Here is a 15,435-nt window from a genome sequence, read left to right as displayed (position 1 = left end):
GATAGAGAATAGAGGGGGAGGATGGAGAATAGAGGGGGAGGATAGAGAATAGAGGGGGAGGATGGAGACAGAGGGGGAGGATAGAGGGAGAGGATGGAGAATAGAGGAGAGGATGGAGAATAGAGGGCGAGGATGGAGAATAGAGGGGAGGATGGAGAATAGAGGGGGAGGATAGAGAATAGAGGGGAGGATAGACAATAGAGGGAGAGGATGGAGAATAGAGGGAGAGGATGGAGAATAGAGGGGAGGATGGAGAATAGAGGGGGAGGATAGAGAATAGAGGGGAGGATGGAGAATAGAGGAGGGAGGATGGAGGGAGAGGATGAGAATAGAGGGAGAGGATGGAGAATAGAGAGGATGGAGGAGAGGACTGAGAATAGAGGGAGAGGATGGAGATAGAGGAGGGGATGGAGAATAGAGGGGAGGATGGAGAATAGAGGGGAGGATGGAGAATAGAGGGGGAGGATGGAGAATAGAGGGAGGATGGAGAATAGAGGGGGAAGATAGAAGGGGAGGATGGAGGGAGAGGATGGAGAATAGAGGGGAGGATGGAGAATAGAGGGGAGGATGGAGAATAGAGGGGAGGATAGACAATAGTAGGGGAGGATGGATAGGGAGGATGGAGAATAGAGGGGTGGATAGAGAATAGAGGGGAGGATAGACAATAGAGGGGAGGATGGAGAATAGCGGGGGAGGATGGACAATAGGGGGAGGATGGAGGATAGGGGAGGATAGAGGATAGAGGGGAGGATGGAGGATAGAGGGGAGAGAGAGGGGAGGATGGAGAATAGAGGGGAGGATGGAGATAGAGGGGAAGAGAGGGGGAGGATGGAGAATAGAGGGGGGAAGAGAGAGAGGAGGATGGAGAATAGAGGGGAGGATGGAGGATAGAGGGGAGGATGGAGGATAGAGGGGAGGATGGAGGATAGAGGGGAGGATAGAGAATAGAGGGGAGATGGAGAATAGAGGGGAGGGAGGATGACTGAGAATAGAGGGGGAGGATGGAGGATAGAGGGGGAGGATGGAGGATAGAGGGGGAGGATGGATAGGGGGGAGGACTGAGAATAGAGGGGGAGGATGGAGGATAGAGGAGGATGGATGGAGGGGAGATGGAGGATGGAGAGGAGGACAGAGGAGGACAGAGGGGAGGATAGGGGAAGAGAGGGGAGGATGGAGGATAGAGGGGGAGGATGGAGAATAGAGGGGAGGATGGAGGATAGAAGGGGAGGATGGACAATAGAGGGGGAGGATGGAGAATAGAGGGGAAGAGAGAGGGGAGGATGGAGAATAGAGGGGGAAGAGAGGGAGGATGGAGGATAGAGGGGAGGATGAAATAGAGGGGGAGGATGGAGGATAGAAGGGGAGGATTGAGGATAGAGGGAGAGGATGGAGAATAGAGGGGAGGATGGAGGATAGAGAGGAGGATGGAGGATGGAGGGGGAGGATGGAGGATAGAGGGGGAGGATAGAGGAATAGGGGAGGATGGAGGATAGAGGGGGAGGATGGAGGATAGAGGGGAGGATGGAGAACAGAGGGGGGAGGATAGAGGGGAGATAGATAATAGAGGGGGAGGATAGAGGATTCCCAAGGGGAGGATGGAGGATAGAGGGAGGATGGAGATAGAGGGGAGGATAGGGGGAGGATGGAGGGGGAGGAGGGAGGGGAGGATAAGGATGGAGGATAGAGAGAGGGGAGGATGGAGAATAGAGGGGAGGATGGAGAATAGAGGGGGGGGAGGATGGAGAATAGAGGGAGGATAGGATAGAGGGGGAGGATGGAGATAGAGGGGAGGATGGAGAATAGAGGGGGAGGATGGAGGATAGAGGGGAGGATAGGATAGAGAGGATGGAGAATAGAGGGAGAGGATGGAGAATAGAGGGGAGGATGGAGAATAGAGGGGGAGGATGGAGGATAGAGGGGGAGGATAGAGAATAGGGGGAGGATGGAATAGAGGGAGGATGGAGGGAGAGGACTGGAGGATAGAGGAGGATGGAGAATAGAGGAGAGGATGGAGGATAGAGGAGGGGAGGATGGAGGATAGAGGGGGGATGGAGAATAGAGGGGAGGATGGAGAATAGAGGGGAGGATGGAGAATAGAGGGGGAGGATGGAGAATAGAGGAGGAGAATAGAGGGGGAGGATGGAGATGGGGAGGATGGAGAATAGAGGGGGAGGATGGAGAATAGAGGGGAGGATGGAGGATAGAGGGAGGATGGACAATAGATGGAGGAGGATGGAGGATAGAGGGGGAGGAGAGATAGGGGGAGGATAGAGAATAGAGGGAGGATGGAGAATAGAGGGGGAGGATGGACAATAGAGGGGGAGGATGGAGGATAGAGGGGGAGGATGGAATAGAGGGGGAGGATGGAGAATAGAGGGGAGGATAGAGGAGGGGAGGATGGAGGATAGAGGGGAGGATGGAGGAAGGGGGGGGAGGATGGAGAATAGAGGAGGATGGAGAGGGGGAGGATGGACAATAGAGGGGGAGGATGGAGAATAGAGGGGGAGGATGGAGGATAGAGGGGGAGGATGGAGGATAGAGGGGAGGATAGAGAATAGAGGGGGAGGATGGAGAATAGAGGGGAGGGAGAGGATAGAGGGGGAGGATGGAGGATAGAGGGGGAGGATAGAGGATAGAGGGGGAGGATAGAGGGGGAGGATAGAGGGGAGGATGGAGGATAGAGGAGGAATGGAGGATAGAGGGGAGGATGGAGGATAGAGGGGGAGGATGGAGGATAGAGGGGGAGGATGGAGGATAGAGGGGGGAGGATGGAGAATAGGGAGGATAGAGATAGGGAGGATGGAGAGGAGAGAGGGAGGATAGAGGATAGAGGAGGAAAGGGGGAGAATAGGGAGGATGGAGGATAGAGGGGAGGATGGAGGATAGAGGGGGAGGATAGAGGGGAGGATGAGGGGGAGGATGGAGAATAGAGGGGACGGAGGATGGAGGGAGGATGGAGGATAGAGGGGAGGATAGAGAATAGAGGGGGAGGATGGAGGACAGAGAGAGGGGGAGAGATGGAGATAGAGAGGATAGAGGATAGAGGGGAGGATGGAGAGAGGGGAGGATAGAGGATAGAGGGGGAGGATAGAGAGAGGGGGAGGATAGAGGGGGAGGATAGAGGATAGAGGGGGAGGATAGAGAATAGAGGGGAGGATAGAGAATAGAGGGGGAGGATGGAGAATAGAGGATGGAGGAGAGAGGGGAGGATGGAGAATAGAGGGGGAGGATGGAGGATAGGGATGGAGGATGGAGGAGGGGGAGGAGGAGAATAGATGGAGAGATAGAGGGGGAGGATGGAGGAAGAGAGGGGGAGGATGGAGGATAGAGAATAGAGGGGAGGAGAGAGAGAGGGGAGGATAGACAATAGAGGGGGAGGATGGAGGATAGAGGGGGAATGGAGGGGGAGGATGGAGAATAGATGGAGGATAGTGGGGGAGGATGGAGAATAGAGGGGGGAGGATGGAGGATAGAGGGGAGGATGGAGGATAGAGGAGGATAGAGAATAGAGGGGGAGGATAGATGGGGGGAGGATGGAGGGGGAGGATGGAGAATAGAGGGGGAGGATGGAGATAGAGGAGGATGGAGGATAGAGGGGGAGGATGGAGGATAGAGGGGGAGGATGAGAATAGAGGGGAGGATGGAGAATAGAGGGGAGGATGGAGGATAGAGGGGGAGGATAGACAGAGGGGAGGATGGAGGATAGAGGGGGGGAGGATAGAGGGAGGATGGAGAATAGAGGGGAGGATGGAGGATAGAGGGGAGGATGGAGAATAGAGGGGGAGGAGAGACAGAGGGGAGGATAGAGAATAGAGGGGGAGGATGGAGGATAGAGGGGAGGATAGACAATAGAGGGGGAGGATGGAGAATAGAGGGGAGGATAGAGAATAGAGGGGAGGATGGAGAATAGAGGGGAGGATGGAGGATAGAGGGGGAGGATGGAGGATAGAGGGGAGAGAATAGAGGAGGGGAAGATGGGGAAGAGGATGGAGGATAGGATAGAGGGGAGGATGGAGGATAGAGGGAGGATGGAGAACAGAGGGGGAGGATGGAGAATAGAGGGGAGGATGGAGGATAGAGGGGAGGATGGAGGATAGAGGGGAGGATGGAGAATAGCGGGGGGGATGGAGGATAGAGGGGGAGGATAGAATAGAGGGGGAGGATGGAGGATAGAGGAGGAAGACAATAGAGGGGGAGGATGGAGAATAGAGGGGAGGATGGAGGATAGAGGGGAGAGATGGAGAATAGGGGAATAGAGGGGGAGGATGGAGAATAGAGGGGAGGATGGAGGATAGAGGGGGAGGATAGAGAGGGGGAGGATGGAGAATAGAGGGGAGGTTAGAGAATAGAGGGGGGAGGAATAGGAGGGGGAGACAATAGAGGGAGAGGATGAGAATAGAGGGGAGGATGGAGGATAGAGGGGGAGGATGGAGATAAGGGGAGATGGAGGGGAGGGAGGATAGAGGGGAGGGAGGATAGAGGGGGAGGATAGACAATAGAGGATGGGGGAGGATGGAGAATAGACAGGGGAGGATGGAGGAGGAAGAGGGGGAGGAGAGAGGGGGAGGATGGAGAATAGGGGAGGATAGAGGATAGAGGGGAGGATGGAGAATAGAGGGGAGGATGGAGGATAGAGGGGGGGGAGGATGGAGGATAGAGGATGGAGGATAGAGGGATAGAGGGGGGGGGAGGATGGAGAATAGAGGGGGGAGGATGGAGGATAGAGGGGGAGGATAGGATAGAGGGGAGGATGGAGAATAGAGGGGGAGGATGGAGAATAGAGGGGAGGATAGAGGATAGAGGGGGAGGAGGGAGGATAGAGGGGAGGATGGAGGATAGAGGGGGAGGATGGAGAATAGAGGGGAGGATAGGGGGGAGGGAGGATAGAGGGGAGGATATGGAGGGATAGAGGGGAGGATGGAGGATAGAGGGGGAGGATGGAGGATAGAGGGGGAGGATAGGAGGATAGAGAATAGAGGGGAGGATAGAGGGAGGATGGAGGATAGAGGGGGAGGATGGAGGATAGAGGGGAGGATGGAGGGGAGGATGGAGGATAGAGGGGGGGGAGGATGGAGAATAGAGGGGGAGGATGGAGGATAGAGAGAGGGGAGGATAGAGGGATAGAGGGGGAGGATGGAGAATAGAGGGGGAGGATGGAGAATAGAGGGGAGGGAGGATAGACAGAGAGATGGAGAATAGAGGGGAAGATAGAGGGAGGATAGACAATAGAGGGGGAGGATAGAGGGGAGAGGATGGAGGATAGAGGGGGAGGATGGAGGATAGAGGGGGAGGATAGAGGATGATGGAGAATAGAGGGGGAGGATGGAGGATAGAGGGGGAGGATGGAGGATAGAGGGGGGGAGGATGGAGGATAGAGGGGGAGGATGGAGGATAGAGGGGGAGGATGGGAGAATAGAGGGGGAGGAAGATAGAGATAGGGGGAGGAGGATGGAGGATAGAATAGAGGGGGAGGATAGACAATAGAGGGGAGGATGGAGAATAGAGGAGGAGAGGGGGAGGAGAGAATAGGGGGAAGGAGAATAGAGGGGGAGGATGGAGAATAGAGGGGAGGATGGAGGATAGAGGGGGGGGAGACAGGGGATGGAGAATAGAGGGGGAGGATGGAGAATAGAGGGAGGATGGAGGATAGATGGAGGGGGAGGATGGAGGATAGAGGGGAGGATGGACAATAGAGGGGAGATAGAAATAGAGGGGAGGATGATGGACAATAGAGGGGGAGGATGGAGAATAGAGGGGAGGATAGAGAATAGAGGGGAGGATGGATAGAGGGGGAGGATGGAGGATAGAGGGGGAGGATGGAGAATAGAGGGGAGGATGGAGAATAGAGGGGGAAGAGAGAGAGGATAGAGGGGGAGGATGGAGAATAGAGGGGAGGATGGAGAATAGAGGGGGAAGGAGGGAGGATGGAGGATAGAGGGGAGGATAGAGAATAGAGGGGGAAGAGACAATAGAGGGGGAGGATGGAGGATAGAGGGGGAGGATGGAGATAGAGGGGGAGGATAGAGGGGGAGGGATGGAGAATAGAGGGGGAGGATGGAGGATAGAGGGGAGGATAGACAATAGAGGGGGAGGATGGAGGATAGAGGGGGAGGATGGAGGATAGAGGGGAGGATGAGGATAGAGGGGGAGGATGGAGAATAGAGGGGGAGGATGGAGGATAGAGGGGGAGGATGGAGGATAGAGGGGAGGATGGAGAATAGAGGGGGAGGATGGAGAGAGGAGGGGGAGGATGGAGGATAGAGGGGAGGATGGAGGATAGAGGGGAGGATGGAGAATAGAGGGGAGGATGGAGAATAGAGGGGGAGGATGGAGGATAGAGGGGGAGGATAGACAATAGAGGGGGAGGATGGAGAATAGAGGGGGAGGATGGAGGATGGAGAGGGGGAGGATGGAGAATAGAGGGGGAGGATGGAGGATAGAGGGGGAGGATGGAGAATAGAGGGAGGATGGAGGATAGAGGGGGAGGATAGAGGATAGAGGGGGAGGATGGAGAATAGAGGGGGAGGATGGAGAATAGAGGGGGATAGAGGGGGAGGATGGAGGAGAGGATAGGGGAGGATGGAGGATAGAGGGGAGGATGGAGGATAGAGGGGAGGATGAGGGGGGAGTGAGGGGAGAATAGAGGGGGAGGATAGGAGGAGGATGGAGGATAGAGGAGGATAGAGGGGGAGGATAGAGGGGGAAGAGAGAGGGGAGGATGGAGATAGAGGGAGGATGGAGGATAGAGGGGAGGATGGAGGATAGAGGGGAGGATGGAGGATAGAGGGGAGGATGGAGGATAGAGGGGGAGGATGGAGAATAGAGGGGGAGGAGAATAGAGGGGGAGGATGGAGAATAGAGGGGGAGGATGGAGGATAGAGAGGAGAGGATGGAGGATAGAGGGGGAGGAGAGGATAGAGGGGAGGATGGAGGATAGAGGAGAGAGGAGGGGAGGATGGAGAATAGAGGATGGAGGATAGAGGGGGAATAGAGGGGGAGGATGGAGAATAGAGGGGGAGGATGGAGAATAGAGGGGAGGATGGAGGATAGAGGATGGAGGATAGAGGGGGAGGATGGAGGATAGAGGGGGAGGATAGAGAATAGAGGGGGAGGATGGAGAATAGAGGGGGAGGATGGGGAGGATAGATAGAGGGGGAGGATGGAGGATAGAGGGGGAGGATGGAGGATAGAGGGGGAGGATGGAGAGGATGAGAATAGAGGGGAGGATGGAGGATAGAGGGGAGAATGGAGGATAGAGGGGGAGATGGAGGATAGAGGGAGGATGGAGAATAGAGGGGAGGATGGAGGATAGAGGGGGAGGATGGAGGAGAGGGGAGGATAGAGGGGAGGATGGAGAATAGAGGGAGGATGGAGGATAGAGGGGGAGGATGGAGGGAAGAGAGGGGGAGGATGGAGAATAGAGGGGATAGAGAATAGAGGGGAGATGGAGATAGAGGGAGGATGGAGGATAGAGGGGAGGATGGAGAATAGAGGGGAGGATGGAGGAGAGGGGGAGGATGGAGAATAGAGGAGGATGGAGGATAGAGTGGGATGGGATGGAGGATAGAGGGGGAGGATGGAGAATAGAGGGGGAGGATGGAGGATGGAGATAGAGGGGGAGGATGGAGAATAGAGGGGGAGGATGGGATAGAACAGAGGAGAATAGAGGGGAGGATGGAGGATAGAGGGGGAGGATAGAGAATAGAGGGGGAGGATGATAGAGGGGGAGGATGATAGAGGGGGAGGATAGAGGGGGAGGATGGAGAATAGAGGGGGAGGATAGAGGGGAGGATGGAGGATAGAGGATGGAGAGGGGAGGATAGACGGAGAGGATGGAGGACAGAGGGGGAGGATAGAGGGGAGGATGGAGAATAGAGGGGGAGGATGGAGGATAGAGGGGAGGATGGAGGATAGAGGGGAGGATGGAGGATAGGAGGGGGAGGGGAGGATGGAGGATAGAGGAGGGGAGGATAGAGGATAGAGGGGGAGGATGGAGAATAGAGGGGGGAGGATGGAGAATAGAGGGGGAGGATGGAGGATAGAGGAGGATGAGAGGGAGGGGAGGATGGAGAATAGAGGGGAGGATGGAGGATAGAGGGACAGGATGGAGGATAGAGGGGAGGATGGAGGGAGAGGGGAGGATGGAGAATAGAGGGGAGGGATGGAGGATAGAGGGGGAGGATGGAGGAGAGGGGGAGGATAGAGAATAGAGGGGGAAGGAGGAGGATAGAGAATATAGGGGAAGAGATAGAGGGGAGGATGGGGGAAGAGGGGGAGGATAGAGAATAGAGGGGAGGATGGAGAATAGAGGGGGAGGATGGAGGATAGAGGGGAGGATAGAGAATAGAGGGGAGGATGGAGGATAGAGGGGAGGATGGAGAATAGAGGGGGGAGGATGGAGGATAGAGGGGAGGATAGAGAATAGAGGGGGAGGATGGAGAATAGAGGGGGAGGATGGAGAATAGAGGGGGAGGATGGAGAATAGAGGGGAGGATGGAGAATAGAGGGGGAGGATGGAGGATAGAGGGGGAGGATGGAGAATAGAGGGGGAGGATAGAGAATAGAGGAGAAGAGAGAGGGGGAGGATGGAGGATAGAGGGGGAGGATGGAAAATAGAGGGGGAGGATAGAGAATAGAGGGGGAGGATGGAGAATAGAGGGGAGGATGGAGGATAGAGGGGGAGGATAGAGGGGAGGATGGAGAATAGAGGGGGAAGAGAGAGAATAGAGGGGAGGATGGAGAATAGAGGGGGAGGATAGAGAATAGAGGGGAAGAGAGAGGGGGAGGATGGAGGATAGAGGGGAGGATAGAGAATAGAGGGGGAAGAGAGGGGAGGATGGAGAATAGAGGGGGAGGATGGAGGATAGAGGGGGAGGATAGACAATAGAGGGGGAGGATGGAGGATAGGGGGAGAATAGAGGGGGAGGATGGAGGATAGAGGGGAGGATAGACAATAGAGGGGGAGGATGGAGGATAGGGGAGGGAGGATGGAGGATAGAGGGGGAGGAGAATAGAGGGGGAGGATGGAGAATAGAGGGGAGGTTGGAGGGGGAAGAGAGGGGGAGGATGGAGGATAGAGGGGAGGATGGAGAATAGAGGGGAGGATGGAGGGGGAAAGAGAGGGGGGAGGATGGACAATAGAGGGGGAGGATGGAGGATAGAGGGGGAGGATGGAGAATAGAGGGGGAGGATGGAGGATAGAGGGGGAGGATGGAGGATAGAGGGGGAGGATAGACAATAGAGGGGAGGATGGAGAATAGAGGGGGGAGGATGGAGAATAGAGGGGGAGGATGGAGGATAGAGGGGGAGGATGGAGAATAGAGGGGGAGGATGGAGGATAGAGGGGAGGATGGAGAATAGAGGGGGAGGATGGAGAATAGAGGGGGAGGATGGAGGATAGAGGGGGAGGATGGAGAATAGAGGGGGAGGATGGAGAATAGAGGGGGAAGGAGGGGAGGATGGAGAATAGAGGGGGAGGATAGAGGGGGAGGATGGAGGATAGAGGGGGAGGATGGAGAATAGAGGGGGAGGATAGAGGGGGAGGATAGAGAATAGAGGGGGAGGATAGAGGGGGAGGATGGAGGATAGAGGGGGAGGATAGAGGATAGAGGGGGAGGGGAGGATAGAGGGGAGGATGGAGGATAGAGGGGAGGATAGAGAATAGAGGGGGAGGATAGAGGGGAGGATGGAGGATAGAGGGGAGGATGGAGAATAGAGGGGGAGAGATGGAGGATAGAGGGGGAGGATGGAGAATAGAGGGGAGGATGGAGGATAGAGGGGGAGGATGGAGAATAGAGGGGGAGCATGGAGGATAGAGGGGGAGGATAGACAATAGAGGGGGAGGATGGAGAATAGAGGGGAGGATGGGATAGAGGGGAGGATAGAGGGGGAGGATGGAGAATAGAGGGGGAGGATGGAGAATAGAGGGGAGGATGGAGGATAGAGGGGGAGGATGGAGGATAGAGGGGGAGGATAGACAATAGAGGGGGAGGATGGAGGATAGAGGGGGAGGTAAGACAATAGAGGGGGAAGATGGAGAATAGAGGGGGAGGATGGAGGATAGAGGGGAGGATGGAGAATAGAGGGGGAGGTAAGACAATAGAGGGGGAAGATGGAGAATAGAGGGGGAGGATGGAGGATAGAGGGGGAGGATGGAGGATAGAGGGGGAGGATGGAGGATAGAGGGGGAGGATGGAGGATAGAGGGGGAGGATGGAGAATAGAGGGGAGGATGGAGGATAGAGGGGAGGATGGAGGATAGAGGGGGAGGATGGAGGATAGAGGGGAGGATGGAGGATAGAGGGGGGAGGATGGAGGATAGAGGGGAGGATAGACAATAGAGGGGGAGGATGGAGAATAGAGGGGGAGGATGGAGAATAGAGGGGAGGATGGAGGATAGAGGGAGGATGGAGGGGGAAGAGAGAGGGGGAGGATGGAGAATAGAGTGGGAGGATAGAGGATAGAGGGGAGGATGGAGAATAGAGGGGGAGGATGGAGAATAGAGGGGGAGGATGGAGGATAGAGGGGGAGGATGGAGGATAGAGGGGGAGGATGGAGGATAGAGGGGGAGGATGGAGGATAGAGGGGGAGGATGGAGGATAGAGGGGGAGGATAGAGGATAGAGGGGGAGGATGGAGGATAGAGGGGAGGATGGAGGATAGAGGGGAGGATGGAGGACAGAGCGGGAGGATAGAGGGGGAGGATGGAGGATAGAGGGGGAGGATGGAGGATAGAGGGGGAGGATGGAGGATAGAGGGGAGGATAGAGGATAGAGGGGGAGGATGGAGGATAGAGGGGGAGGATGGAGGATAGAGGGGGAGGATGGAGAATAGAGGGGGAGGATGGAGAATAGAGTGGGAGGATAGAGGATAGAGGGGGAGGATAGAGAATAGAGGGGGAGGATGGAGGATAGAGAATAGAGGGGGAGGATAGAGGATAGAGGGGGAGGATAGACAATAGAGGGGGAGGATGGAGAATAGAGGGGGAGTATTGGAGGATAGAGGGGGAGGATGGAGGATAGAGGGGGAGGATGGAGGATAGAGGGGGAGGATAGACAATAGAGGGGGAGGATAGACAATAGAGGGGGAGGATAGACAATAGAGGGGGAGGATGGAGGGGGAGGATGGAGAATAGAGGGGGAGGATGGAGAATAGAGGGGGAGGATGGAGGATAGAGGGGGAGGATAGACAATAGACGGGGAGGATGGAGAATAGAGGGGAGGATGGAGAATAGAGGGGGAGGATGGAGGATAGGGGGGGGAGGATGGAGAATAGAGGGGAGGATAGACAATAGAGGGGAGGATAGACAATAGAGGGGGAGGATGGAGAATAGAGGGGAGGATGGAGGATAGAGGGGAGGATGGAGAATAGAGGTGGAGGATAGACAATAGAGGGGAGGATAGACAATAGAGGGGGAGGATAGACAATAGAGGGGGGGAGGATGGAGGATAGAGGGGGAGGATAGACAATAGAGGGGGAGGATAGACAATAGAGGGGGAGGATGGAGGGGAGGATGGAGAATAGAGGGGAGGATGGAGAATAGAGGGGGAGGATGGAGGATAGAGGGGGAGGATGGAGGATAGAGGGGAGGATAGACAATAGACGGGGAGGATGGAGAATAGAGGGGGAGGATGGAGAATAGAGGGGAGGATGGAGGATAGAGGGGAGGATGGAGAATAGAGGGGGAGGATAGACAATAGAGGGGAGGATAGACAATAGAGGGGAGGATAGACAATAGAGGGGAGGATGGAGGATAGAGGGGAGGATAGAGGGGAGGCTGGAGGATAGAGGGGAGGATGGAGGATAGAGGGGGGAGGATGGAGAATAGAGGGGGAGGATGGAGGGGGATGGGATGGAGGGGGAAGATGGAGAATAGAGGGGAGGATGGAGGGGGAGGATGGAGGGGGAAGATGGAGAATAGAGGGGGAGGATGGAGGATAGAGGGGGAAGAGAGAGGGGGAGGATGGAGGGGAGTATAACTGTAATTATAGTCCATTTCTAAATCGTATTGTGATTGGTGTTCCTTGTGTTCCTCTGTTGTAGTTATGCTGTGACGGTCCAGGAGTCCTACGCCCACCCCTTTGACCAGGTGTACTACACCAGGTGTACTGACATCCTCAACTGGTTCAAATGTACCAGACACAGGTGGGTACACACTGTCCCCATTGGCCCAGACACAGGTGGGTACACACTATCCCCATTGGCCCAGACACAGGTGGGTACACACTGTCCCCATTGGCCCAGACACAGGTGGGTACACACTGTCCCCATTGGCCCAGACACAGGTGGGTACACACTGTCCCCATTGGCCCAGACACAGGTGGGTACACACTGTCCCCATTGGCCCAGACACAGGTGGGTACACACTGTCCCCATTGGCCCAGACACAGGTGGGTACACACTGTCCCCATTGGCCCAGACACATTACTGTCTCCACATTGACCTAGACACATTACTGTCCCCATTGGCCCAGACATAGGTGGGTACACACTGTCCCCATTGGCCCAGACACAGGTGGGTACACACTGTCCCCATTGACCCAGACACATTACTGTCCCCATTGGCCCAGACACATTACTGTCCCCTTTGGCCCAGACATGTTACTGTCCCCATTGACCCAGACACATTACTGTCCCCATTGACCCAGACACATTACTGTCCCCATTGACCCAGACACATTACTGTCCCCATTGACCCAGACACATTACTGTCCCCATTGACCCAGAGACATTACTGTCCCCATTGACCCAGACACATTACTGTCCCCATTGGCCCAGACACATTACTGTCCCCATTGGCCCAGAGACATTACTGTCCCCATTGGCCCAGACACATTACTGTCCCCATTGGCCCAGACACATTACTGTCCCCATTGGCCCAGACATAGGTGGGTACACACTGTCCCCATTGACCCAGACACATTACTGTCCCCATTGGCCCAGACACATTACTGTCCCCATTGGCCCAGACACATTACTGTCCCCATTGACCCAGACACATTACTGTCCCCATTGACCCAGAGACATTACTGTCCCCATTGGCCCAGACACATTACTGTCCCCATTGGCCCAGACACATTACTGTCCCCATTGACCCAGAGACATTACTGTCCCCATTGACCCAGACACATTACTGTCCCCATTGGCCCAGACACATTACTGTCCCCATTGACCCAGAGACATTACTGTCCCCATTGACCCAGAGACATTACTGTCCCCATTGGCCCAGACTTGTTACTGTCCCCATTGGCCCAGACATGTTACTGTCCCCATTGGCCCAGACACATTACTGTCCCCATTGGCCCAGACACATTACCGTCCCCATTGACCCAGACACATTACTGTCCCCATTGGCCCAGACACATTACTGTCCCCATTGACCCAGAGACATTACTGTCCCCATTGGCCCAGACACATTACTGTCCCCATTGGCCCAGACACATTACTGTCCCCATTGGCCCAGACACATTACTGTCCCCATTGGCCCAGACACATTACTGTCCCCATTGGCCCAGACACATTACTGTCCCCATTGGCCCAGACATAGGTGGGTACACACTGTCCCCATTGACCCAGACACATTACTGTCCCCATTGGCCCAGACACATTACTGTCCCCATTGGCCCAGACACATTACTGTCCCCATTGACCCAGACACATTACTGTCCCCATTGACCCAGAGACATTACTGTCCCCATTGGCCCAGACACATTACTGTCCCCATTGGCCCAGACACATTACTGTCCCCATTGACCCAGAGACATTACTGTCCCCATTGACCCAGACACATTACTGTCCCCATTGGCCCAGACACATTACTGTCCCCATTGACCCAGAGACATTACTGTCCCCATTGACCCAGAGACATTACTGTCCCCATTGGCCCAGACTTGTTACTGTCCCCATTGGCCCAGACATGTTACTGTCCCCATTGGCCCAGACACATTACTGTCCCCATTGGCCCAGACACATTACTGTCCCCATTGACCCAGACACATTACTGTCCCCATTGGCCCAGACACATTACTGTCCCCATTGACCCAGAGACATTACTGTCCCCATTGGCCCAGACACATTACTGTCCCCATTGGCCCAGACACATTACTGTCCCCATTGGCCCAGACACATTACTGTCCCCATTGGCCCAGACACATTACTGTCCCCATTGGCCCAGACACATTACTGTCCCCATTGGCCCAGACACATTACTGTCCCCATTGGCCCAGACACATTACTGTCCCCATTGGCCCAGACACATTACTGTCCCCATTGGCCCAGACACATTACTGTCCCCATTGGCCCAGACACATTACTGTCCCCATTGGCCCAGACACATTACTGTCCCCATTGACCCAGACACATTACTGTCCCCATTGACCCAGAGACATTACTGTCCCCATTGGCCCAGACACATTACTGTCCCCATTGGCCCAGACACATTACTGTCCCCATTGACCCAGACACATTACTGTCCCCATTGGCCCAGACACATTACTGTCCCCATTGACCCAGACACATTACTGTCCCCATTGACCCAGAGACATTACTGTCCCCATTGGCCCAGACATTACTGTCCCCATTGACCCAGACACATTACTGTCCCCATTGACCCAGACACATTACTGTCCCCATTGGCCCAGACACATTACTGTCCCCATTGACCCAGACACATTACTGTCCCCATTGGCCCAGACACATTACTGTCCCCATTGACCCAGAGACATTACTGTCCCCATTGGCCCAGACACATTACTGTCCCCATTGACCCAGACACATTACTGTCCCCATTGACCCAGACACATTACTGTCCCCATTGACCCAGACACATTACTGTCCCCATTGACCCAGACACATTACTGTCCCCAGACACATTACTGTCCCCATTGACCCAGAGACATTACTGTCCCCATTGACCCAGACACATTACTGTCCCCATTGACCCAGAGACATTACTGTCCCCATTGGCCCAGAGACATTACTGTCCCCATTGGCCCAGAGACATTACTGTCCCCATTGGCCCAGAGACATTACTGTCCCCATTGGCCCAGACACATTACTGTCCCCATTGGCCCAGAGACATTACTGTCCCCATTGGCCCAGACACATTACTGTCCCCATTGACCCAGAGACATTACTGTCCCCATTGGCCCAGACACATTACTGTCCCCATTGACCCAGACACATTACTGTCCCCATTGACCCAGAGACATTACTGTCCCCATTGACCCAGAGACATTACTGTCCCCATTGACCCAGACACATTGACCCAGACTGTCCCCATTGACCCAGAGACATTACTGTCCCCATTGGCCCAGACACATTACTGTCCCCATTGACCCAGACACATTACTGTCCCCATTGACCCAGACACATTACTGTCCCCATTGACCCAGACACATTACTGTCCCCATTGACCCAGAGACATTACTGTCCCCATTG

General features: G+C 55.1%; 1 protein-coding gene across 1 annotated transcript in view; it reads left to right on the top strand.

Moving 5' to 3' along the window:
* Positions 1-15,435, top strand: part of megf11 (multiple EGF-like-domains 11) — a 496,621-nt gene that overhangs the window by 7,378 nt on the left and 473,808 nt on the right. Inside the window, exon 2 of the mRNA XM_065002744.1 lies at positions 12,041-12,142. Coding sequence (XP_064858816.1) covers positions 12,041-12,142 — 102 coding nt within the window. The remainder of the gene's footprint in view (positions 1-12,040; positions 12,143-15,435) is intronic.

Source organism: Oncorhynchus nerka, linkage group LG17 (genome assembly GCF_034236695.1).
Source record: "Oncorhynchus nerka isolate Pitt River linkage group LG17, Oner_Uvic_2.0, whole genome shotgun sequence".
In the NCBI taxonomy this organism is placed as follows: Eukaryota; Metazoa; Chordata; class Actinopteri; order Salmoniformes; family Salmonidae; genus Oncorhynchus; species Oncorhynchus nerka.
Note: the sequence above shows the minus strand (reverse complement) of the source record. Positions and strands in the feature narration are given on the sequence as shown.